A 24,395-nucleotide genomic window follows, 5' to 3' on the forward strand; every position below is an offset into this window, starting at 1 on the left:
TGAAAGAAATGATATGTAAAACACCTCAGGATCTCAAAGCCATCTTTGTCAATGTACAAACATGTTTATTGACAAGCAGTGACGCGCTGTGGGCTGCGTTACGCAGTTTCCTGACAAGGCTAAAATCTGATATATATATATTTTTTTTTTTTCATGGCTTTGGCAGGAAGCCATAGGAACTCATTATTCTGAATGGCCTACAGGGAATTACAGAACAAAGGGAAAAAAAAAAAAAAAAAAAAGGCTCAGATTTGTTCTTGAAGCACGCTTTGTCATGTTTACATTTGCTTCCAGATCTACTTCGTTTCGGCAAGTCGGTACGTAACAACAAAACCCTCCTTACAGCCATTTTAAGACTTTTTAAAATGAAAACTGAAGTGTTTTGAGGAGCCTACGCCCTCCCACCCTGTGGGGCGGCACACAACCCTACCTCAAATCCCGCCCGCGGGAGGCGGGGCGGGCGGTACCACGTGACCCCTCCCGGAGGCGGAGGGGGAAGCGTCGCGAGAGCGGCGCGCGCCGGGGGCGTGGCGTGGCGGCGGCGGCGGCGGCGGCGGGGCTGGAGGCGGCTGCTCCGCTGCTCCAAGAGGAGAGAAATGGCGGCGGGCGGCGGACGCTGAGTGAAGCGTTCAGGTATTGGGCCGCCCACTTTGATTCTCTTACCGCTGTGGAGAGCGGGGGCCTGTCGCTTCCGGCGGGTCAGCGTTGAGTCCCAGGCGCCGCCTCCCGGCTTGGCAGCCGCCACAGGTGGCTCGTTCCTTCGCTCCCGGAGGATGCTCCGGCCCTGCCCTGAGGGAGGTGGGGAGAGCTGGAGCCTCTCTGCGTGGCCTGGGGCGGCGCGGCGGGCACGGCGGCTGGGGAGAGCCCGCTAACAGGGGGAGGCCTGCGGTGGGGGGTGGTCCGGGGCCCGGCGGCAGCGCTGCCTCTCGAGGGGGATTGCGCTATAGGCTTTCACAAAGTGGCCCCCCAATCTCCTCTTCATAGCCCTGAGTGTTAGGAGGAACGCGGCTTGTTTACTTCCCTGGCTCTTTTGAGAGGCTTTATAAGAAAGGTCAGTTCTCCAGTTCTCCCCCCCCCCACCCCGCCTCCCCCTTTTGTTTTTGTTTTTGTAGGTCTCTCTGCTTTCCCTCGATGTGAATCATGCAGTTATGAACGGTAGCTTTGGTGTTGCGACGTTCTTATGGAAGCTCTGAGATGTTGTCAGAGTCAGTTAGGGGAGAGAAATCATAGAATGGTTTAGGTTGGAAGGGACCTTTAAGATTATCCAGTTCCAACCCCCTGCTGTAGGCAGGGACACCTCCCTCTACACCAGGTTGCTCACAGCCCCATCCAGCCTGGCCTTGAATGCTTGCAGGAAAGGGGCATCCACAACCTCTCTGAGCAGCCTGTTCCAGTGTCTCACCATCCTCACAGTGAAGAATTTCTTCCTACTATTTAGTCTAAATCTACCCTTTTCCAGTTTAAAACTGTTTCCCCTTGTCTTTTTGCTACCTGCCCTTATTAAAAGTCCCTCCCCTGCTTTCCTGTAGGGACCCTTCAGGTACTGGAAGACCATTCCAGGGTTCCTCTAGACCCTTCTCTTTCTCCAGGCTGAACAGCCCAATCTCTCTCAGCCTGTCCTCATTGCTGAGGTGCTTCAGCCCTCTGATCATCTTTATGGCCCTCCTATGGACCTGGTCTGACACTTTCATGTCCTTCTTGTGTTGGAGGCTCCAGAACTGGATGCAGTACTCCAGGCGGAGTCACAGAGTAGAGTAGTAGAGAATCTCCTCTCTTGACCTGCTGGTCATGCATTAAGTATATTGAGAATTGGTTCCATTTGGGTGAATTTCTTGATTGGCAGGTGATTTTCTTGAGGCTTGGTGATTGAATTTTTCCATCTTGATTGATCCCTCGTATATCTTATTATCCACGGATTCTTTAGTGGAAAAAGTGTAGTGATGGAACATGTTACTCGATCTAGAATAACAATTAAATCTGATTATTCCCTCATTTGGCATGATGATAATCTGAAAACAATACCTCTTGAACTAGCTGTTCTCTGAGAAGATACTAGTGCTTGGGGAGTAACGTAGTATCATAAAGTCATTAAGGTTGCAAAAGACCTCTAAGGTCATCTAGTCCAACCATCACCCATCCCCACCATGCCCGCTAACCCTGTCCCTCAGTGCTGCATCTGCCTGCGTCTTGAACACCTCCACGGACAGTGACTGCAGCACCTCCCTGGGCAGCCTGTGCCACTGCAGAACCACCCTTTATGAGCTGGACTTTTTCCCAATTTTGAGACCTGATGGTCTCATTTACCCCCCTCTGCTTAGTGTGAACGTAGCTGTGGTTGAGCCAGCTTGTTGTTCTTATGGACTTTTTCAAGACTGCCAACCCGGTTAGTGAAAGTGATAAATCATTAGAAGAAAAGAAAGTAGCGTTTTGTTTTCTCAAGATACTATTTCCAGGCTGTTTTGATTGTCAGTGCTTTCACTTCCTTTCCGGTTAATTCTTAAGTTTGGGTATTTTAGCCAACAAAATAATATTATACATCTTCAGTTCTCTTCTGTGTTGTATTGCTGGACAAATGGAAATGAGTCACACCGAGCTGTGATGTACGCCATGTGGTGGGGAGAACCTGTATGGTACATATACTGAAGGACAGGATGCAGACAAGATGAAATGGCTGTGGTGTTGAGTCAGGGGTCAAGTGCTACAGTTGGTCCTCATTATCTTTCCGCATCTTAGTGCTGTGATTTACAAGGCTGTTGCTTCCATGAGGTGGATGACGCTGCAGGTGCCTTAGTGTGCTAGGATCTCCAGCATTTGCGAGCTGATGCCATAGGAAAATACTTAGCCTGTTGCCCAAAGATAGTGTACCTGTAAGCTGCTCTACGTGAGTAGGTACTGCTGAAACCTGCATGGTTATAGACTGATCCTCATTATTTTTTTATTGGGCTTTGTTAAAACTGTTGTAAGCATCAGTCCTCGCATGGCAGAGCTGGGGCGCTTGTATTCAGCCCAGTGTATAACCAGCTTTTCCACAGATGGCTGTTCTGAGGACGAGGATGTCTATAAGGGTATTTCCCTGATGTGATTAGATTAACCAGACAGATTAGCCAGTTAAGATGAAGCAGCAGGAACAAGTGAGGTGATTTGTTTGTTTGTATTTTTCCTTCTTCTTTCTTGTTATTGTGTTGCAGTTTGAGTGTAGCTTCTTTTTTTTTGAGGGTTCTAGCAAGTTCATCCTTATGAAGGAAAGCAGAAGTTGAGGTGAAATGTGAATATATACACATGCTCCTCATTGTTATATGCTTGCGGAGGCTTTGTTCTTACAGTTGTTGACAGGGGAGAGAAGATGGAAAATATAATGGCCACACGTCATTACTACTGCTCTTATTGAAATTACATGTCCTTAAGGACAAACCTGTGCTTGTTTCTGTATAAAGACTAAAGATGTGCTTGAGATGAGATGAAGAAAACCAAGCTGATCAGCTCTGCAAAGAAAACCTGTGCTCTGATGGCTTGGTGTGGTTGTGGGGTTTTTTTTTTTTTGCTTTCAACAACAATCTGGGCAGTGTGCTGCTTAAATCTTAGTTTGAAAATGTTTCATTTTTATCAGTTCTTGCTTTGTGTTTTAGTGTGTGTGTGTGTTTTTGGAATGCATGCTAACAAATCGAGGAAAGAAAAATTAATCTATGGATGTTTTTGTAGGTATTCTTGAGCTGATTTGTTTCATCGAACACTGAGATTGATAAAGTCATGGATGTCTACACAAGGGCTCAGAGCAGTCGAACGAAACCGAGAATATCCATGAAGAAGGTAATTATATTAAAAAAATAATAATTTGATAGATTTTTGAATCCCTACTGCAGCAAGTCTGATAATAAAACTAAGCAAACTTTTAGGTTTAGATGGTGGGTTCTCTCTTACAGTGAGAGTGGGGCAGGTCTCTTCTCACTAGTGACATGTGACAGGATGAGGGGAAATGGCCTCAAGTTGCACCAGGGCAAGTTTAGGTTGGATATTAGGAAGAACTTCTTTACAGAAAGGGTGGTTAGGTACTGGAATGGGCTCCCCAAGGAGGTGGTTGAATCACCATCTCTGGATGTGTTTAAGAGCCATTTGGTTGTGGTACTCAGGGATATGATTTAGCAGAGGGTTGTTAGAGTTAGGCTACTGGTTAGGCTGCGATTGGACTTGATGATCTTCAAGGTCTTTTCCAACCAGGGTAATTCTATGATTCTATAACTCTATGATTTTCTCCACTCCCTTCTTTTTTTAAGTTTTAATTTTGGCAGGCTAATGTTTCAAGGACGTATAAAACTGCCCTTGCTTTATACATTGGCTTATTTAGCCTAGTGAAGTACAACCTGAGAGACAAAATACTGTAGAGAAGGGTTGTGTATGCTTTTTCCTCCTCTCTTTCTTTTCTGTTTCTAGGTGGATACAATGAAAGCAATGTACTTGAATGTTATATTTGGCCTTGTTTGTGGAGAATAACTTTTTTATTTTGAGCACACATTCAAACTTACATATATGAAATACATAGCGGTCAGTGAGGCTTTACTGTAATACTTCTAGATCTTTTTTCTCAATCTAGCTTATTCTTAGGTTTACATGAATTTCTGGGCAGCGCTTTGCTGAAAAATAGTCTGTTGAAGCACTTGTGAAAGATCATTTTTCTTTTCCAAATGTGTTTATTTGTTCCTTTCAATTTTATCCCCTCGGTTTGGAGGAATAAACTACAGCTTCCTCAGTGGAAGTATTACATTGCAGTTTACCCTGAAGTAAGAAATTGATCTATCCAATTACCAGAGAGGCTGTGGATGCCCCATGCCTGGAAGCACTCAAGGCCAGACTGGAAGGGGCTGTGAGCAACCTGCTCTTTAGGAAGGTGTCCCTGCCTATAGCAGGGGGTTGGAACTACGTGATCTTAAAGGTCACTTCCAACCCAAACTATTCCATTATTCTGTATTTCTCAGAGTAGTCAAATGCAGATGGGTGTTTTTCTGGATCTTCTCTGGTTCTTGCCTGACTTACAAGTGTGTGCAGCACTGAAGAGGAGAAACTGTGCAAGGAATAATTTTGTTGCCTAGAAATTGCATTACTTTTATTCCATAAAACACTTTTTCTTTCTTATGGAGATGGTATATGCATTATTCCTGTAGAAACAGCATGAGAGTAAGGATGAGCGTTATAGGAGGGCCAGGCAGTTCATCAGTTTCAAATTCAGAATGATAATTGCTTTGCATTAGGCAGTTTATAATTATGGACTATCTTTTAGCTTTAAGACACGATGTATACAATTATTTATTGATTTATGTAAAATTAAAGTAGTTGTTTGACAACATACATCCTTAGCTTTGTCATAAAGTGCATTTTAGAGGATGTTATTAATCTCCTGTTTGTTTTTATCATAGAATCACCAAGGTTGGAAAAGGCCCTCTAAGATCATTCAGTCCAACCATCCAGCTATCACCAATATTTCCCCACTAAACCACATTCATAAGCACAGCATTTAAATGTTTCTTGAAGACCTCCAAGGACAGTGACTCCACCACCTCCCTGTGCAGCCCATTCCACTGCCTGACCACTCTTTCATATAGGTTTTTCCTAACATCCAACCTCACCATTTCCCCCTTCAATTAGAAAAAAGCCCACACATGATTAAACAAAACCAAAGTCAGTCATAAATCCTGTAGGTTTTTTGGTCTTTGCATTGTAGAAACATCTTTCTAATAATTACAGTGATTCTTCGTTGATTGGAATTGTTGCCTAAAAGCACTAGTTTTTGCTCTTTTAATTGTCATTAAACATTCTGAACTGTGTGATTCTAGCAACATGAGTTCTTAGGTGCCTTGCAGAATTCCACATTCCCATATAGGTGGACTCTGATGATTTCTCTGTAGCTGCTTCCTCTTGATTTTTCCTGAGGGATACAATTGAAATCAGAAAGAGGTCTCCTGATACATAAGTGCAAAGTAAACGTGATTTGCCTGCATTGGACTTGATTTTTCAGTAGGCAGTGGAAGAAGTGGGAGTTTTTCAGATACTGTTAGCGAACATGGAAGTCTCCTGCTACCTTTGCCAAAGCAGTTTTCTCCGGTGTTGTAAACATCTTACAGGTCTGTGGGTTGTTTGAAGTGTTAGAAAGCAGTTGTTTAGTTCATTAGACTGAGTAGTATGCAGTTTCTTCTACAGTGCAGGATCTATAACTAATGATTCTTGATTTTCTGGCTGCAAACGGAGCAATGCAGAAGTTCAAATGATTCTTTTGAGGAGGAAGTGTGATGAGGATTTTCATTGTTCAGGTCAGTTTTGCTCTGCGTGCTTTTTAGGGTAGTTCTCTTTTTTCACTACTTTGGCTCAGTCGACACAGATTCCAAACATGCTCTTAAAGCAGAGTTTCCTGTCAGGCATATCCGAGGAAGGAGCACACAGACCTATCAAGTAGTTGTCTTGTGTTTCTATTGTCCATACATAGAATGTTGTTAGTGGTTGTACTGTTCACAAAAGCAAACATCCTTCTGTAGAAGGTGACCTCTTGTCCTTACCTACACTGAGCTGCTGATCTTCAGGGCTGGCTGCTTTTTGGTTTTCAGTATAATTCAGTGTGGTTGAGAAAGCTTGCTTTCATTGCCTGTTGGATAGGAAGTTTTCTCTGAAGTCGCTGTCGAAAGCATCATTTTGATAATACTAATAAGGTTACTGAATATAGCCTCACATTAATGAAAGGAAATGAGAACAGAACCCCACAAAAAAAAACAGAACAAAAGGCCCTACTGCAGATTTTTAAGTCTTTTTGAAGCACACTGCTTTGATGATTAAGAATCTTAGGAATTCCACTACTCACACCACATTTACACCAATTAATTGACATGTGTTGTTATTCTTCAGCTTGCTCTTTTCCCTTTTGCTGATGTTCACCTTCATGTTGTATTTACAGTTGTAGATCTGTTCTCTGTTAGTCTTGATTTTTTGGAAACGGTAAGCTAAAGGTTTAGTCTGCTTTTGTATGAAAGCCTCTGTGTTCAGTGATTATCCTTCATAGTCCTCCTTTTTGTGCTTGTTGCAAGTTAATCCTCTTTTCACATGTGGATGATATGGTATGTGCAATTACAGAGCATGCACTCAGCGACTCCAGTTATGTCAGTTATCCTGCTAAAGGATGCTTACTGGGGTCACGTTTGCTATTTTCGGTGCTGCATCGTACTGAACGTTTGCTCCACTATCATGATGAATAGGCAAAGTCACATCTCTTGTTTCCCAGATGCGACTTCACAGTTCTGTTTCCAATATTAGTTTTTAAGGCTGTAACCTTGCAGTTCGTGTGTTCACATTTTAAACTGCTCTCACCTTGAGCTTCCTGCATATGCTGCTCTCCTTTTAATCGATGGTACCTGCTTGCTTTGTATGATCAGATTTCATCTGTACCTTTACTCTTTTTTTTTTTTTTAAATAATAATTATTAATGTTGATGATACTTGAACCTCAGTCTCAAGATAAGTTATGAGGACATTGGATATTGGGTCACTAGCCCACACTTATTATCTCCAAAAAAACCAAAAACGTGCACTGCCAGGCCTCATATAGACTTTTATGACAGTTCTGCCACACCTGAGGGAGATCTTTTTCTTATTGTTGTATGTTTCTTCCTTGCCCTCTTGCATCCTGTATTCTCCAAAATCCTGGATTTTCTAACTTGAACTATAATAACTCCTAACATCATACTTCTTTTCTCATTGTCCATCATGCCTTTTCTTTCAGGGTATTAAGCTAAAGAAAAAGATGTGAAGTGTGTAATAATTATCTACTCTAAGAAGTAGAGAATAATTTCAGTGCTTATCAAACTGGGTCACTGTTGGGTTGCAGGGAATTTCCAGGTTGTATTGTTCGACTTCTTTATTACTTAGTGCTGAGACTGGTTAAATTATTGTATAAACTGAAAATGAGATATTTCAGCAAGCTGATTTGACTGCTTGAGTGAGTTTTAATTTGAGATGGATGGGTGAGACTCTGCTTCTAAATTTCCTGGGGGAGGGCCTGTCAGCAATAGCAGCATTGCAGCCACCTGTAAGTCTGGATGATCTGGAGGATCAGAAACATTGTTTGCATACCTTGGGAAGTATAAAGATGCATATGTAACATAGTAACTGCAATTAAATATGGGGGAGAAAGTTATAGACAAAGGTAGGTATTTGAATGACCTCCAAGGTGCCCTAAATGTACATCAAGTTACTTCAGTTACTGGTTCGTTCTTGTCTGTAAATATGGCTGTTTTGTCTGCTTTTACCATAAAGGGATTACTTTTGCTGTGGGATTGTGAGAAATGCAAAGCTTTCCCTGACTAAATTTGGTTTTCTGGTGCTTCTGCTGTTGTATAAGAAGCTCTGTAGATTTGATACATTTCTCACTTTTTACAGGGCATTCAGATGGAGAATAAATAACTGGGTTAACAATGCGTAACCAAATCATAATTTCATTTTTACTTCTTAACCTTTTCACTTGGTAGAAGACAGCAGTTTCAAAAACCAAAAGGAGAAAATGTTACAGGAAATAATTACAAGGAATTAAATTCTGTATTATTTTATTTTGTATATAGAATGGTTAAAGAAGATATGTAAAGGGTTTTTTGTTTGATTCTTTTTTATTTCTTTTTTCACCTTGATTTGTTTTCTTTGCCTATGATTGCTGAAGCCACCTCAATAACATTTCATGGCTAAATTAGCTTTTCATGCTTTTTAAGGAAAACCTAATGGAAAAATTCCATATGCAGGCTCTGATGCACAGAGTGGGTGGGCCTTTAAATTTCTTCTTGGATTCATCTTTTTTTCCCCAATTCTGCACTTTCTTAGAACTTAGGATCTTTTAGGAGGAAGTTTTTCACTCAGAGGTGATGACACACTGGAACAGGTTGCCCAAGGAGGCTGTGGATGCCCCATCCCTGGAGGCATTCAAGACCAGGCTGGATGTGGCTCTGGGCAGCCTGGTCTGGTGGTTGTTGACCCTGCACATAGCAGGGGAGTTGAAACCTAATGATCATTGTGGTCCTCTTCAATCCAGGCGATTCTGTGATCTCTCTTTTTTTTTTTTTTTTTTTTTTATTTTATTTTTTTTTTTTTTATTTTTTCTCTCTTTAAGTACAGAATGGTCAGCTTGCTTTGGAATAAAATTATTTCTTGAAGAAAATAGCTTACGTGTTTACATTTACTTCAGAGCACCGAATTTAGTCTTTAAACCTGGTGACTGATACACAGAGTTCTTTGAAACAGTACATAGAATAAGGAAATCAAGGAGGGGTTTAGAATAGACTCATTATTCAAAACTGAAAGTAACTTTTTGTCTTTTTTTCCCCATTGTTTTTCAGAGCTTTGGTGAAGGCGTACTACACTCTATGAAGTCACTGCTGCACAGCAGAAAAGAGTTATGCCATGTATCTGCAGAAGAATGTTTAAGTCAGGAAGAACAAGATAATTTTATTGAGGTTTGGCATAACCTGACTTTTTATATAAGTTTTTTGGTTATGATGCAATATGATTTAGCTTGTAGCACGCAGGGTAGTAAATGTGAACACTGTTGCAACTTACTGACAATTAATTCATTGCCCTGCGTTGCCATTCCTGCATTCAGTCCTTGAAGTCCTGAAAAAAAACCCATAACATTTCAAGATGAAGTTTCTCTGCTTAGTAGGAATTGTGAAACTAAATAACAAGATGTGTAGATAAATGATTTTGTAGGAATTGTGTAATTGGATGCTCAGCATTTGTGTGCACTCCTGTGTTCAAGTTGTATGGATAGTACCTTAACTAGCAGAACATTTTGGTCTCAAGTCTGAATGTGAAAGCTAATGGACTGCTTGTATTTCCTTGTGCTCAGCACTTAAAGGTAGAGCTCCAGCATTGCAGATCAGGGCTTCTATGACATGAATACATATGGGCGAAAAGCTGAACAAAATCTGTTGAGGGAAAAAGAAAAGTAGACTCAGAAAGAATTCAGGGGTATCTTGAGCAATCTTGAACTGTGAAGATGACTAAATCTGTTTGAATTACAAAATTTAAGAGCAGTTTCTCCAAATAAAAATCAAAAAAGTAAGGAGCACTACATAGTGTGTGTCTCTTAAGAGCTGTAGAAGACTACTGAGTAGTTGACAGGCCTGACAAGGAGCCTTACAGGAGGGGAGCATGACCTGAACTGGTCAGGAAGAAAAGCTGAAAGAAGGGAAAATGAAACAAAAAAAAAAAGTCTTGGATAAGGAGGAGGAGGAGGGAAAGAAGCAGGTTGTAGGGCCAGAAGAGAATGAGGTAGAATCACTTGGACATCCCCAAGGGTTTGGAGACTTTCAATTAGGATGGTGGTTCCTAGGGAGAAAGATAGCTTATTATCATATGTAGTTACCTTATTAGCTCAGGCAATTGAAAGATTTCTAGTTGAAATGTAAGAGTTGATTGAAGAAACACAAAACAGGTGTTTGGTATTTTTTCTTCATCCAAGAGTATAGGGTAAGACATCTATATACAGAATAGTGTTAAAACAAGTTACTAGGTCTGTGAAGACAGTTGTTTAAACTTACAAAAATTGTACTTAGGTTTCCTATGCCATTTCAATTGAAGTTTTATTTGTCCATGGATTCTGGTAAGCTTCAAATACAGTGTCACATATATTAAAGGAAAGACTTCTGTTACTGATTGTCAGTCCTTCTGGAGGGATTTCCAGCCTAACCACCAACAATTTAAATGTCTGTACTAGTTTCAGGTCTTAAAGGTATTTTATTTATTTTTGTGAAAACTGGAGATTGTGAAATCTAGATGTTGTAATTGAGACTGAAATGAGTAGCCTCATCAGTTTCTTTGATGGCAAAGTATTCTTTGGGAGAGGTAAAGGATCATAATCGTTAGTTTGAGGAAGAGGAAAGGACCTGTAGGAAGACAAAAGAGCATACACCCACTAAAAACACATCCTAACATCAACAAACCCTAAAACCTCCTGAAATGTTCTTTAGAGAAATGTTTTTCCTCCAAGTCTTTTAAACTGTTAGGCCTCTTCTCTTCATACAGTAGGTATTGTACAGATGAGGTTTTGGAATTGAAAGGCATCTTCAGATACTGTATGCATAAAAGATGTAGGAGCCTAAGGATATGTCACTGAAAAAGGATCACTTAATAGAATGGTGAACATGATGCTGGAGAACTGTGATTTGCTAAGAGCTAATTAGAATGCTACTGCGAAAATGTTGTTTAATTTAGAATTTTTGTTGTAATTGAAATAAAGTGGATGCAAACAGGAAAACATTTTGTGGAGGCCAAAGTAGTTGTATGGTACCACCTGAAATAAGTCAGAATTTTCGAAGAGTTTACTCCCCTCCTGGGAGTAAGTTCCCTTCAGATATTGAAAGGCTGCAACCTTCTCTTCTTGATGAGCCTTGGCTTTCTTGACCCCATCCTTACTTAGCCTAGAAGCTTCCTTATACTCTTCTCACATCAATGGATGTTTTAATATTTGTGCTCCAGTTCTTACAACCTTGTTTTGAAAATAAAAGCTGTGTATTTTTAGCAGCATGCAGTTAACCAACTGATTAGTCATTAGGGGAATATTAAATGAAAATGAGAAGATCTGACATCTGAAACAAAGTTCTAATAGTTGAATGTAAAACAGATCATAAGCTGATGCCAAAGAATGGTGATAAGACAAAATACTTAATGCCTTTAATCTGTTAGTGTTGAATGAAATGAGATGCCTGTAAGTAGAATAGCGGTAAGCAATAAAATACCACCCTGTCCACAAGTCCCCAAGCCCATAATATAGTTGCATTTCAAACATATAGCAGGTTCTTGAGCCTGTCAAGACCTTCTTAGAGCCTGAATACTCTAATCCTTTTACTTTAGGGGTCTGTCTACTTGGATATGGCATGTAGACATGCAGTTTAAGTCATCTGCTGTGTTTTGGCCTAAGGCTAATCAGTTTACTTGGTAAATTGTCTGTGTTAGCGTTGCGATCTCTTCGGTATATCCAAACGTGTCATAGTTAGTTAGCACGGACAGATTTCAGATGGGAACTGGTTTATGCATGTCCAGCTTGAAGCATTGATCCTTGCAAAATCATGTTTATTTTAACAGACTTAATGGGATGTATATGTGTTGCTAAATTTTAGCAAGCAAATAGTTCCCTAGAAAATAAACGAACGTAGTGGGTTTTATAAGTGGTGTATGTATGTCTGGTCTGGTCTTTCAAAAGTCAAATACCGTAGAGTCACTATATGTGTATGCAGTATTTATTGGGAAAGCTGTGCTACCTTAATGTGTGAGTTTTGCGTGGCAGAATGAAGATTTATGGTAGAAATGTTATGAGCTAAAAGTTTTCTGTAAAACTACAAAATTCTTTTCTGAGTTTCAGTATGTTCATGTTTTTATTCTACAGGTTACATTCATAGGTTTTGCTGAAGAGATGGGTACTGCTCGTCTGCAGGTATAGTATATCTACATAGATTGGAAAATAGTAGTCTTAAGCACTAGTTATTGCTTGTAAGTATTTCATAGATTTATTTTTGTACTAATTACATACTTAACCTATTTGGTTTATTTTTTGTTTCTCCATTTTCTTAAAACGTATCAATATTTTTTCTTCATTACCTTCTTAATAGTTGTACTTATTAATAGAGTGCTGCGTTTGCTGCTACTAGCTGTGAAATTGCTGTCATTCTGAAGAGTTGGATGAGGCAGTATTTAAAAAGGGAAGCATAGCCCATTAATGGGGTTGTCAAATAACGTAAAGAAGTTAAGGTTGTAATTCTCTTGTGAGGTTTACATGTAACTCATGTGTTTACAGTGCTACTTAACACTTTGTAGTCACAATCTTGGTAGACATTACTGATGTTTAAAAATTAAGAAATGGAGACTTTGTCCCTTTGTGTTCATCATTGTATCAGTGTTGCTATTAAAGAAAATGGTAATAGTATTAAAAGTTCTTTTAAGTATGGGTAACTGTTTGATCATATGGTTAGGTGAAATTAGGCTGAGCAGGTTTATCAAGACTTGCTCCGTACAGTGTAGATCTGTAGCATTAGAATCCAAGATTCTCCTTTGTGACCTTTAAGCCTCTTCCGTTTCATGAGAAACATTGGAAATTCTTCTTTGGGTGGAAGAGCAGGTTAGATGTGTGGATTGATAGTGGAAATGAGCCTTATAGTAGAGTTTGAGAGAGTAAGTGGTGGATGGGTTAATTAATAAGGGATAAAAGAGAAACTTTATCAAAATTAGCAGCTTTTGGAGGGGATATGAGATGTAAAATGAAACAACAAACTGCAACTGTTCGTTTTCATTCACTTTTGTTTTTCTCACTTTGTATTCTCAATCTGTTCCTATGTTAAAACCAGGAGCTGTCAGCTGTTTCTGTAGAACTTCCAGATGTTCTGAAATCTCTTCAGTTGTGCAAACTAAAAGAAAATGAAGTTATTTTTCTAAAAGATGTAAAGAAAACCTTGACAAAACCCTGTGTCATGAAAAACGAGGTAATTGTTTTGGTGTGTTGCGTGTCTGATGCACAAAACCTTTATATTTGGCCTCTTAAATAGTTTGGTAATACTGCAGCTTGATTTGATTGTATTTTGTGGTCACACTAGTATTAATGTTCTGTATTTATGCATTTTTTGTTAAAAATGAATATTAGAAAATCCCTAAGCTTCTTGATTTCAAGTTAAAAGCTATACTAGTAGTGCAGATTCTTTGATGCTGATTGCATCCTTCTGCTCAACTGTTGTCCCTTTCACTGCCAATTTGGAAAGAAGATGAAACCTGTCAAATTGCCCATCTCAGCTCTGCTCAAATATGGCTTCTATCTTCTGCAGACTGTCTTCATTGAAACAAAGCTGCCAAGAAATTATGAGAATATTGGGTCCTCATAAAAGTCAGTCAGTTCTTTTCCAGTTACCAGTGTTGTCAAAGCAAAAAACTTTCAGTTACATTGACTTGCGCATTAAATCAAATGGCATTATAAAATCTTGAAGAAACAAGTATCCTATAAACTGAAATACTGTTCAATATAAACAGGCTTTGAAATTGTGTTTTTAAAATTGTTTCATGGGTACATATTGTCAGAATTGTGCCATACAGCCTTTTTTGGTTTATTGCAAGAATTTATTCAAATGAAGAAGTTGTTAAAATGGGTAAGTAATTTTAACTATCGCTTTATACATTTATTTTCTTTTAAAAATTTTGAATTGTTTACTGTTGATTAAAACGTGTGTCAGTTTCATCTGGGACAGAACTGTTTTCTTCAGAGTGCCTGGTATGATGCTCTGTTTTGGTTCTAGGAGAAGAGTAGTGTTGATAACACAATGATATTTATAGTTGCTGCTAAGCAGTGTTGTACAGAGCTAAGGCCATTCACAGTCCAAAGAGCTGTGAGGGAACAGAATTAGGACAGCTGACTTAAACTGGCCAAAAGGATATTCCATACCATATAAAATCAAGCAGAAGGAGCTTTGAAGGGAGCAGTTTATTTTGTGCACTTCTGCTGCTTGGGCATGGTGAGCATAAGGCAGGGGGTGGTGAGCAATTGCTTGCATATCACTTGTTATATGCATTTATATATGTATATTTATATGTATATATACTTTTATATATATATATTCATAACATCTGTTTCTTTTTCTCTATCTTTGTAAATAGCTTTATTTCAATCCATGAGTTCTACTTTTTTTCTCCTGGTTCTCTGTCCCACTGGGAAGTAGGGGTAGTGAGCAAGCAACTCTGTGGTGCTTAGCCATCTGCCAGATTAAAATACAACAATACATTGAAGGAATGAGCTGGGCTTGTTCAGCCTGGAGAAAACAAGGCTGTGGGGTGACCTCATTGCATCCTTTCAGTACCTGAAGGGAACCTATAATCAGGAGGGGAGTAAACTCTTTGAAAGGGCCGATAATAGCAGAACAAGGGGAAATGGTTTTAATTTGAAAGAGGGAAGATTTAGGTTAGATGTCAGGGGGAATGTTCTCCACTAGGAGAGTGGTGAGGTCATGGAACAGGCTGCCCTGTCCCTGGAGGTGTTCAAGGCCAGGTTGGATGGGCCCTGGCAACCTGATCTAGTAAACATGGAAGTTTGGTGGCCCTGCCAGGCAAGGGGATTGGAGCTTCGTGCTCCTTGAGGTCCCTTCCAACCTGGGTCATTCTGTGATTCTCTGAATCCTTTGTCATTCCTGACAGTTAAGATTGTTGCAAGTTGAGATTGTTCCAATTCTTTTGTTTTCTTTTTTCTCTTTTTCAAGAACCAGCTTCCTGAAGTGCTTTGTGTGATAAGACTGACTCCTTCATTCCCAAAGATTAAAGCAGATTATGTATTTACCTTGCTGAGCAAGTATACCATGGGTGTAAGACACACGGTCGAAATAAACTCACTGCAAAAACATCGAACAGAGACATCCCGGGCAGAGGATGATGACACTAATCAGTCAGTTTCTTCAATTGAAGATGATTTTGTCACTGCTTTTGAGCAGTTAGATGAAGATGAGCCTTCAAAGGTGCAAAGTGTTGGTAAGTACTTGCAGACTTGTAGAAATTGTTAATTGATATTTAGGCTGTCGGGATTTCATAAGAAAATAAGTGTGAACAATCAGTAGTGTTTTTTTTTTTTTTAATGTTTGTGTTTAATGAAGTGATATTAAACAATTCCAAATGAAATTTGTTGCTGTTCTTTTCACAACAGTTTATTAAGTCATAAACCAAAGATTCTAATCTTCATGTTGGATGCAAATGAAATAGAATCTTCTGCTTTGTGTGCTTAAAAAGTACACAGGTTCATGAATTTCAGTGAGTTGTATAATAAGGTTTTGGGAAAAAATGTAACATTGCTTTAATTAAGAAAGGTAAGCTATTGTATTGCAACAATAGCAAGTCCAGTCATTGCTGTTAAAGTCTGTCCCTAGTGTGGTTTCTTTATAAGTTCTTGTTTTTGAAGCAGTTAATGTTTTTTTCCTCCTCAGGGACATGCAGCTCTACTTCTCGAAGCCATCGAGATGCTGCTTCACAGACCATCCCTGGCCAGTGTTCAGAAGCTGTGGACTCAAAGATCCGTTTGGGTTCTGGATGTCAAAAGTCATCATCTGCTAGATCTTCTGCTTTGTTTGATGTTTTGAGACTTAAGGAACTGTCCTCAGTAAAAAATTCAGTTACAACCTCAATTTCTGATCCTTGGATACAAAGGAGTTTCTATAAGCCATATAATCCTTCTGATCAAGGTGTTAATTTTTTATGTAAAACGCTGTTTTCTTCCTCTCCAGCTGAATCTTCTGAATCAAATTGTTCCAGCCCAAGCCCCATTATCTTCTTAGATGAAGAAGGGTATCAGAAAAGCTTAAAGGCAAAGCTCCAGCTGCCAAAAATTCCAGTAGTGAAAGACGGTATTGAGGATTCAGACTCAGAAGTTAGTGAATTTTTTGATAGTTTTGATCAGTTTGATGAACTAGAACAAACCCTAGAAAAATCAGTTAAAGTTATTAGGGATCCCATCTTAGGGAATCCCAGCCAGAAAAGAAGAACTGCTCATGAACATTTGTGTTCTGCAAGCGTTACAATGAATCCTCAGAAATTCAAATTTGATCGTCCTACTCTTCCGGCCAATGTAAAGAAACCAACTCCTCGTAAACCAGAATCACCATATAGCAGTGTCTTTGATGTTCCAGATTCCCCTCGCCCAGTTAACACATCAGGGGAAGAGAATGGAGGCTTGTTCAGCCCTATTAGATCATCAGCATTCAGTCCACTAGGGGGCTGTAGTTCTGAATGTTTATGTCGTATCAGTCTTGGTGGAGATGAGACAAGTCAAAATCACCATGATGCACTTTATAATACTTACTCAGAATATGCTGATAGTGTTTCATTTGAAATACTGGGTTCTGTTTTTCAATCTGACTCTTCATCAGAACTTGGAGGAAATGGTTCCAAATGCAAGAGGATTGCTTTGAAAGAAGAAAAAGACCAAGCTGCAGATCTCAGAAAGAAAACTGGCGAGGAGCCAGACAAACGAGCAAAATCTCAACATAAGTCATCAATGATTAGGGATAGCATTCAAAAATTTGCAACTGACTTGGTTGAAAGAAGTTTGGGCAGTGCTTTTAAGGACCTGCAGAAAGGTGTTTCTTCATGTACCAATGCACTTTGTCATTTGGCTGCTAGGTTGACATCTTCAGTCTTTCAGATGGCTTTCTATGAAATCGGAAGACGCAGAGCAATCTCCCTGAAGGAGCGTGCTATTAATGGACTAGCAAACTTATTGGTGAGTGAAGCTATTACTGGTGCTTTGAAAGAACTGCGACATGTAAAGAAACAAATATTTAACAATACTGTTGCTAGATTTGCAGCAGATCTTGCTGAAGAACTTGTGTTTGAAGGAATCATGGAAGTATGCCAGTTCTCGTATCCATCAACACCTACAGCTGCACAGCTTTCTCCATTTTATTATGAAGACAATGTGGTAAAATCCTATGCCAGAGATCTGTCTGAGTCTGTCATTCAAGAGGCTTTTATTGAACTGTCTCAGGTTGATGTCACCTTCACAACACAAGCAGCCATTAGTGTTTCTATGGACAACGTTAAGTATGTGAGTGCAGAAAGCATGCTAGAATCAACGCAGACTTCCACAGTTTTTCCTAATTTTAATGATAGGGTAGGACAGAATCCAATCCAAGATTGCAAGAAGGAATATACAGTACATCAAGCTCTATTTTGTACCTCTGGTGTTGTAAGTTCAATACCTGTTCCTTTAGCTGGAAAAGCTCTTTGTCAATATCAGGCTTCTTCTGATGCTTGTAAAACGAAAGTATGCACTGCTCCAAATTCTGATGAAAGTATGAAAGTATACAAAGACTGCAATCATCCGTTTTTCACAAGCAGAAAAGGAGAGGAGGAAGTCTCTTCTTTCAGGAATATATACCTAACTTCGGATCACAGTCAAAGTGTAGAAAATAATCCATCACTCTTACATAATCAGAATGATACCAAACAAACAATTACCAGATCTGGAATGAGCAGTAACTCAGAATTAACAAATGGGTCAAAAAACATTAATAGTTTCTCTGGAACTATGGTGGATATGATAGTAAATGAAGCTTATGAAGCCATATCCTCATCTAGACTAACAAAAGCAGTGGAAGAGTATACGGACCTTTTAACAAGAAAAGTAGTTGATAAGAAACCTTATGTGCAATATAGCTGTGAAGATTTCCCCAAGAATATGTTTGCGGATCACCTGGCCAAGTATATCATCAAACAATCTGTGGATGAAAGTAAAACTGTGTTACGCAACACCAGTGAAAATGTATCATGTAATGTGGGGTCACAGACTCATGCAGATATCAGTGGAAGAGAGCAATGTGTAATAAAGAAGCAAGAGGCTGAGAAACAAAGTAGTGTTTCCGTAATTGTTGAACAACAGATGCCTTTGAATAATCCATGTAAATTGCTTACTCCAACTAATTCCGTTCAGTGTTTTTCAGAATCTAGGGATTGTTGGCAGGAGCAAAAAGGATACAGATTTTCTTCAAAATCACCACCACCTTGCTCCACTGTGACTTTAGCTAGGCGTGTTCTAGAGGACGTGACTGACACAGGAAGCTGCTCAATGACGTACTTAAACAAGCCCTCAAAAAAACTTGATAATCAAAAAGCATCAGCAGGACCTTTGACTTACAGGCAAGCTGATGGTTTCCTGCACGCAAATAGCTTTTCTTCAGTGATGTCTGGCAGTGAAGATGCTTTGCAGATGGCTGATAAATCAAGTATCAAAGATGGAAATAACAGCATAACACCTGACACACCCCCACCAACTCCTTTAGTACCCTGTCAAGCTAGTTCTGAAAGAAACCTAAGAAAACTGTCTAAAAAACTCAAGGGAGAATTAGCAAAGGAATTTGCACCTGCAACACCACCCTCTACACCTTACAATCCATCTGCTACAGGTTCATCTGAAACTGAATGTGACTCTTTGGATAATGAGGAATTTATGCTGAAACTCATGCGATCGCTTTCTGAAGAAGTTGAAAGTAGCGAAGATGAAGATCATGCTGAAAAGATCGCTGAGAAGGAGGAACGTTCAGAAAAAACTGTTCAGTATGCAGATTACTTATCTAGTCATATAATTTCAATGGCAACTGAAATGGCGGCTTCCCATTTACATGCTAAAACAAATGAAAGAGAAGCTGATAGACAGGTTTGGTTGAGTATGCCAAACAAAAATTGTGGGTACGCTGCATCTGTAAATACTCCAGAAGAGACATGCAGTTCTTTATGGAATTATGCGGGTGACGTGGCAGGAAAAGTCATCAGTGAAGCCAAAAAAATGATGAAATCAAGGCATTGTAAACTGTTGAAGTTGAAACGTGTTAACTGCCAAGTGGATTGCCTTTATCTGAGAAAAGGTGATAAAGATCATAGTTCAAAGGAAGAACGTGGCCCAGTGCAGTACCAGTGTCCTAGTGAAAGAGATTTGTCTGTACTTTCTGTACCACAAGGTTCAGGCTTGATAGGTTTGACTTCCAAGTACCCTAGCTGTGAAAGTGTGACTGATGAATATGCGGATCATATTATTCATGTTTTGAAAAGAGAAGGTGGTAGCGCCGAACTGTTAATGGATCAGTACGCCAGCAGGCTTGCTTACAGGTCTATCAAATCAGGCCTACGGCAGGCTGCTAGGAAAACCAAATTGAGATGCAACAGAAAGGTATTTCCTGGGCAGAGCACACTGGTGAATGGTAAACTAGAACTGGTCAAAACGGTGAATAAAGATGCAGTACAGCAAGTGAAAAGCAGCGTTCATCACTGTGCAGACCAAACTCACGAAAGAAGTAACAGCATGCAGAGAACAGAATGCATGGAATTGTTGCACTTTTCAGAATCTCTTGCTTGCAGCATAACGCGTGATGTCAAGAAGAAATTGAAACTATCAGGAGCGTGTTTACCAAAATCTCTGACAGATTCCTGTCTATATAAAAAGACTGAATTTGAGGAAATTGCTGGGGATCTTATTAAAACAAGATTTCCTAGGACACTTCTACCTTTCTCTCCAAATCATAAACTGTATCACAGCACGGGCAGTTTGAATGAAAATGGTTACAGTGAAAGTATAATTCAAGCTATAGAACAGTATGCTAGAAAAGTAGCAGATGATACTCTGGAAATGGGTTTAGAATCTGCTGGTCTCCAGGTTGCTGAAAACAGAAAAAATGGGGATAAGCTTTCGTATGCTGAGAAACTGTCTCCTTTTTCTGGAACTGTCTGTAGATGCTGCAGTATGAAGGAACATCAGTACTGTACAGAAAGTGTATCTCATCATTTACCTCTGCAAGATTCCTCTATTCCAGTGAGGCATTTTCTTCATTCCAGGTTGGACAGTGTCTGCCAAAAGCCAAGAGTCTTTCAGCTTGAAATTCCTAAAATTCACGTTGATGTAGAACAGAAGACAGTGCCCTCTGATAAGGTGGTTGCTGCGCCTGTCGAAAAAGCAGAGGGAGAGCTGAGTTATGCAAGTGTGGCTGCTGACAGTGGTATTGGGCAAGATGGAGTCAGTTTTGCTGAAAGCCTTACTACTGAAATAATGACATCAGCTATGACTAATATCAGTCAGGCAGTTAATATAAGGTAATAATTTTCTTTTGTTGCAGTCTGTGCCAGAAGAAGAAGGACTGTTAATACAAACATTAATGTATTTAGAAGTTTCTCGTTGTTGTTGTTTTCTTTTAGGAATACAAATTTCATGTTCTGAGTACTTCATTTTATTCTTATACTGGTAGACAAATGATTCTTAACAGAAGGAAAAAAAACAAACACATTTTTCCACCTGTGGGAGCTTGAAACAAAGATTTCTGCATATTTCAGCATGCATGTTGTTCCAGTGGGTGGCTTAATATTCGGAGCTTACTTTTTCAACTTGAAGTACTATTATTTTGACCTACAGGAGACCTTTCAGGTTTTATTCATACTTGACCCATGAAATAATTCTAATTTGTTCCCATCTTGTATTTCCTCTTTGGTTCTGAAAAATATAAGTAACTTATTTTTGATTGTCAGTAGGAACATATGGTAGCATCCAGACTGGGCCATTACTTGATTGTATGAAGGGTATGTTTTACTTATGGATGTTGCGATAGCATCCTTATTATCGGAAGAAAAGAATCTCTTTACATGACAAGAAAGCAGTTATTCTGTAAAAAAGTAATACAGTAGGCAAAGAACAGACATTCAGATTCTTGAATACTTACCAAAGGCTACTTTACTGTTTCTTTTTAGTAGGCCTGTAGATGGGGAATAGTGTCACAGTAACTTCAGGACAAGGAACAACTGTTGGCAGTGCCAAATCATTTATTCTCCTGGTTTCTAGAAGGGCATCACGGCAAATAACAAAACAGACCTTAATGTGGCTTAAGGCCACATCTTTTTTTCAGGGTTTGATGTCACATGCAGATGAGCTTCTGCCCCGTAAACATCAGTGGAAGTTTTTTGGTTTTGGAGATGGTGGTTGGGGAGGACATTTGCAGAAAACAATAAGCTCCATTTTAATTTGTACAGCCTTTCAATGAAGGCATGTAACTAAAAATTCCAGCTGTGTGGAAACTGTAGTAACTTGCATATTGTATCTCTGTACAGTGGGGTTGGATCCTTAATCTGTATGTAACAAACAAAAAAGTAACGTGGTTATATTCTTCTAACGTTTTTACTGGTCTGGTATTAAATGTGGAGGTTTGTGGCCTTGCCTGTGGCGGGGGGGTTGGAGATTTATGATCCTTGAGGTCTCTTCCAACCTGGGCCATTCTGTGTGATTCTGTAATGCCTAAAGCATCAGAGCTGGGGCTTTTTTAATCACTTATAAAAAAAAATAAAAAATTCAGTTGAAATTTCTGGTTAGAAGTGCAAAATTAAGGGTTTTGCTATTTGATGTTGATGATAGCGTAGAGATATTAAAATTTTAATGTGGCAAAAAAATGTACAAGTGCTGCTTACAGCATCATCTGATGTATGTTTCTTGAGATCTGCCTTGTGTGGTGAAAGGAACGGCTGCTAGCACTGGTGAAGCTAAATAGAACTGGGGGGGAAATTCACCTTTTATTCTTATTGGTGTGGATTATGATTCAAATTTATTCTAAGCTATATCTTTGCCTGAAAAAACTCGTGCTTTCTGAAGTGCTGTCAGTAATGAAAGCAAGGAGGGAAATAGCCAAACTGTCCTTTGTTGAACAGTGTCAAAACACTGATTCTGCTTGAAAAGGGTACCTTGATGTATAGTCTGTAGACTAAAATGCATAGGTGCTCAAACTGTTCTGTGCTTTATAGCGAACAGTCTTCTGAATGAGAGAATTATTTGTGCCATTCCTCCTGTCATATTCATTTGGTTGCTCCATTTATTTATTTATTTATTTATTTTGATAAATCGGAAATTAACATCCTTGAAATAAGTGCTAAATTGTTATAAATGAATTTAAACAGATTTGACATGAAATGCAGTGATGTTTTTTGTCTTAATTTTTTGTTTAGCGCTGTTGGAAGAGAAGGATTTCACTCTGTTGAATCTGTTGTTAGCCAGCAGATGAGCCTTAGTATTGGTGATGATAGCACTGGCAGCTGGTCAAATCTAAGTTTCGAAGATGAACATCCTGATGAAAGCAGCAGTTTTCTTCATCTCAGTGACAGGTAACTATAAATATGTTAGTACAGTTGCAGCAGTTACTTTGACATGAAGAAATGTGGTATCAAGTGTGTGTTTTCTCTGGGGAGATGAGGGAAGGGGGGGGTTATTTTGTCTTCAACAAGCAATGAGTTTTATATTGAAGTGGCTCTAATGTTGTATTTTGAATGGATGTTTTCCTACCAAATATTTTGTTCACAAATATCTACAATATCTTAAGTGTAAAATGGATAGTTTACATTGTCACTTGTGTTAGGGTTGCATCAAGTAACACAGTATATGTATAACTTAAATATTTGTAAAAGATGCAGATATTTAAAAACAGCATATGTAAAATACAGTTTGGAAGTAGTGTTTATTTAACTCTGCAATTAAAAATTGATATGTTTTATGTAAATTAATCTGTTCTTGAGGAGAACAAATGTGCTCTGTTTGCACAAGGAGCTTTGAACAGCTGTTTTTAGGGGTTGAATTTATCAGCTATTCTTACTGTTAACTGCTTGTGTATTCATGTGTTACTAACCAGAAACTTACAGGTGTGCAGTACTGGAACTTGCCTGTTTAGGATAGTAACTTTTTCTACAGCTTCTTGCTGCAGTTCCAGTTGCTGATAGATAACCAGCTAAATTAATACAGGGATTTTAAACATCTGCAACGTTTCTGTAGCCAGAGATAATTATAGTGAGTCATGGCCCTAACTTCTTTATAGGCAAGATATGAGGAATGAGTGAGCTTAGTTTTGCATGAAGGATATATCACTTCAGTAGAATGTTCAGCACTTCTGGTGAAGAGCAGCAGAAATGAGGACCTGTTGTTTTCTTTTTATTTTACACCCATGTAATGTACACATAAATTATTTCGTATCAAATTGAAACTGATCGAACGGCTGTAGGTTTGTTTTTTTTTTTTTTCATGTCTGGCTTAAGCAAATATTTTAATCAAACCAATGCTACAATTTCTCACTCATACAGTGAAATACTTCTATAAAAGTAAATATTGCCTTAAAGATATTTTAATAATGCATCATCTGTTGGATGAGTGGAAATAAATTTGACTTACTGGTGGAATTCAGAGTGTAAGGAAAGAGGAATTAGCATATTGACAGTTACAAACAGTGAATAAAATATGAGCTAATTGATGCCAGGGAAAAAAAAAAGATGTAAAGTCTGGACCTGTTGTTCCCACGGTGTTTTTACTGTCATTCCCAAGACAGCTTTAAATGGAAAGAATGTTACTTCGTGCAATTTTAAAGGCACTTTGTTAATTAGAGGAGGAATGACCTAAATTGGCATATAACTCGGGAAGGGAGATATAATTTAGATAGCAAGGTGTTGGCAGAAGAAACTGGCATGCACAAATGGCTCAGCTGGCTTTGCAGGACCAGCTGTGGATTGTTAAGATCACCTGTGTGTGTTTGTGTTGCTGAGTTCTAACAGGTGGATGTGAGAGGATCGGGGGTTGTGGTTCTGAGCAAACAGACATTGTGGGGAGGAGGGTTCTATCATAGCACAAGCTTCAGTAACAGTAGTATATAAGTGGTATCTTAATCCTAGGAAATAAGGAATTATGTGGTGCAGAGGATTTATTGCTTTTACACATGCACACACACATATATTTAGCATAAACTGTGTAATATAACAAGAAAATGATATTCAATCTTAATTGCATGATGATTCTCTATGACAGCAGAAGATGCAGGATTTTTTTTTCTTTCTTTTTTTGTGGCTGTTTTAAAAATGTTG

The 24,395-nt window shown here is 39.1% G+C and overlaps 1 protein-coding gene across 3 annotated transcripts in view; it reads left to right on the plus strand.

Annotated features, from left to right (window-relative positions):
• The first annotated feature begins 502 nt into the window (after positions 1 to 502).
• The window catches only part of AKAP11 (A-kinase anchoring protein 11), a 36,420-nt gene continuing 12,527 nt past the window's right edge, over positions 503 to 24,395 (plus strand). For 2 of the 3 annotated variants that reach the window (XM_072358564.1, XM_072358584.1), the window contains exons 1-8: positions 503 to 633; positions 3,700 to 3,807; positions 9,356 to 9,472; positions 12,403 to 12,450; positions 13,358 to 13,492; positions 15,248 to 15,512; positions 15,962 to 20,612; positions 22,503 to 22,658. In XM_072358564.1, coding sequence (XP_072214665.1) covers positions 3,748 to 3,807; positions 9,356 to 9,472; positions 12,403 to 12,450; positions 13,358 to 13,492; positions 15,248 to 15,512; positions 15,962 to 20,612; positions 22,503 to 22,658 — 5,432 coding nt within the window. In that variant the 5' untranslated portion in view covers positions 503 to 633; positions 3,700 to 3,747. Of the gene's footprint in view, positions 634 to 779; positions 799 to 984; positions 1,052 to 3,699; positions 3,808 to 9,355; positions 9,473 to 12,402; positions 12,451 to 13,357; positions 13,493 to 15,247; positions 15,513 to 15,961; positions 20,613 to 22,502; positions 22,659 to 24,395 lie in introns of those variants that run through there. The other variant, XM_072358575.1, reaches the window with a different exon arrangement.

Source organism: Excalfactoria chinensis, chromosome 1 (genome assembly GCF_039878825.1).
Source record: "Excalfactoria chinensis isolate bCotChi1 chromosome 1, bCotChi1.hap2, whole genome shotgun sequence".
NCBI classification, from domain to species: Eukaryota; Metazoa; Chordata; class Aves; order Galliformes; family Phasianidae; genus Excalfactoria; species Excalfactoria chinensis.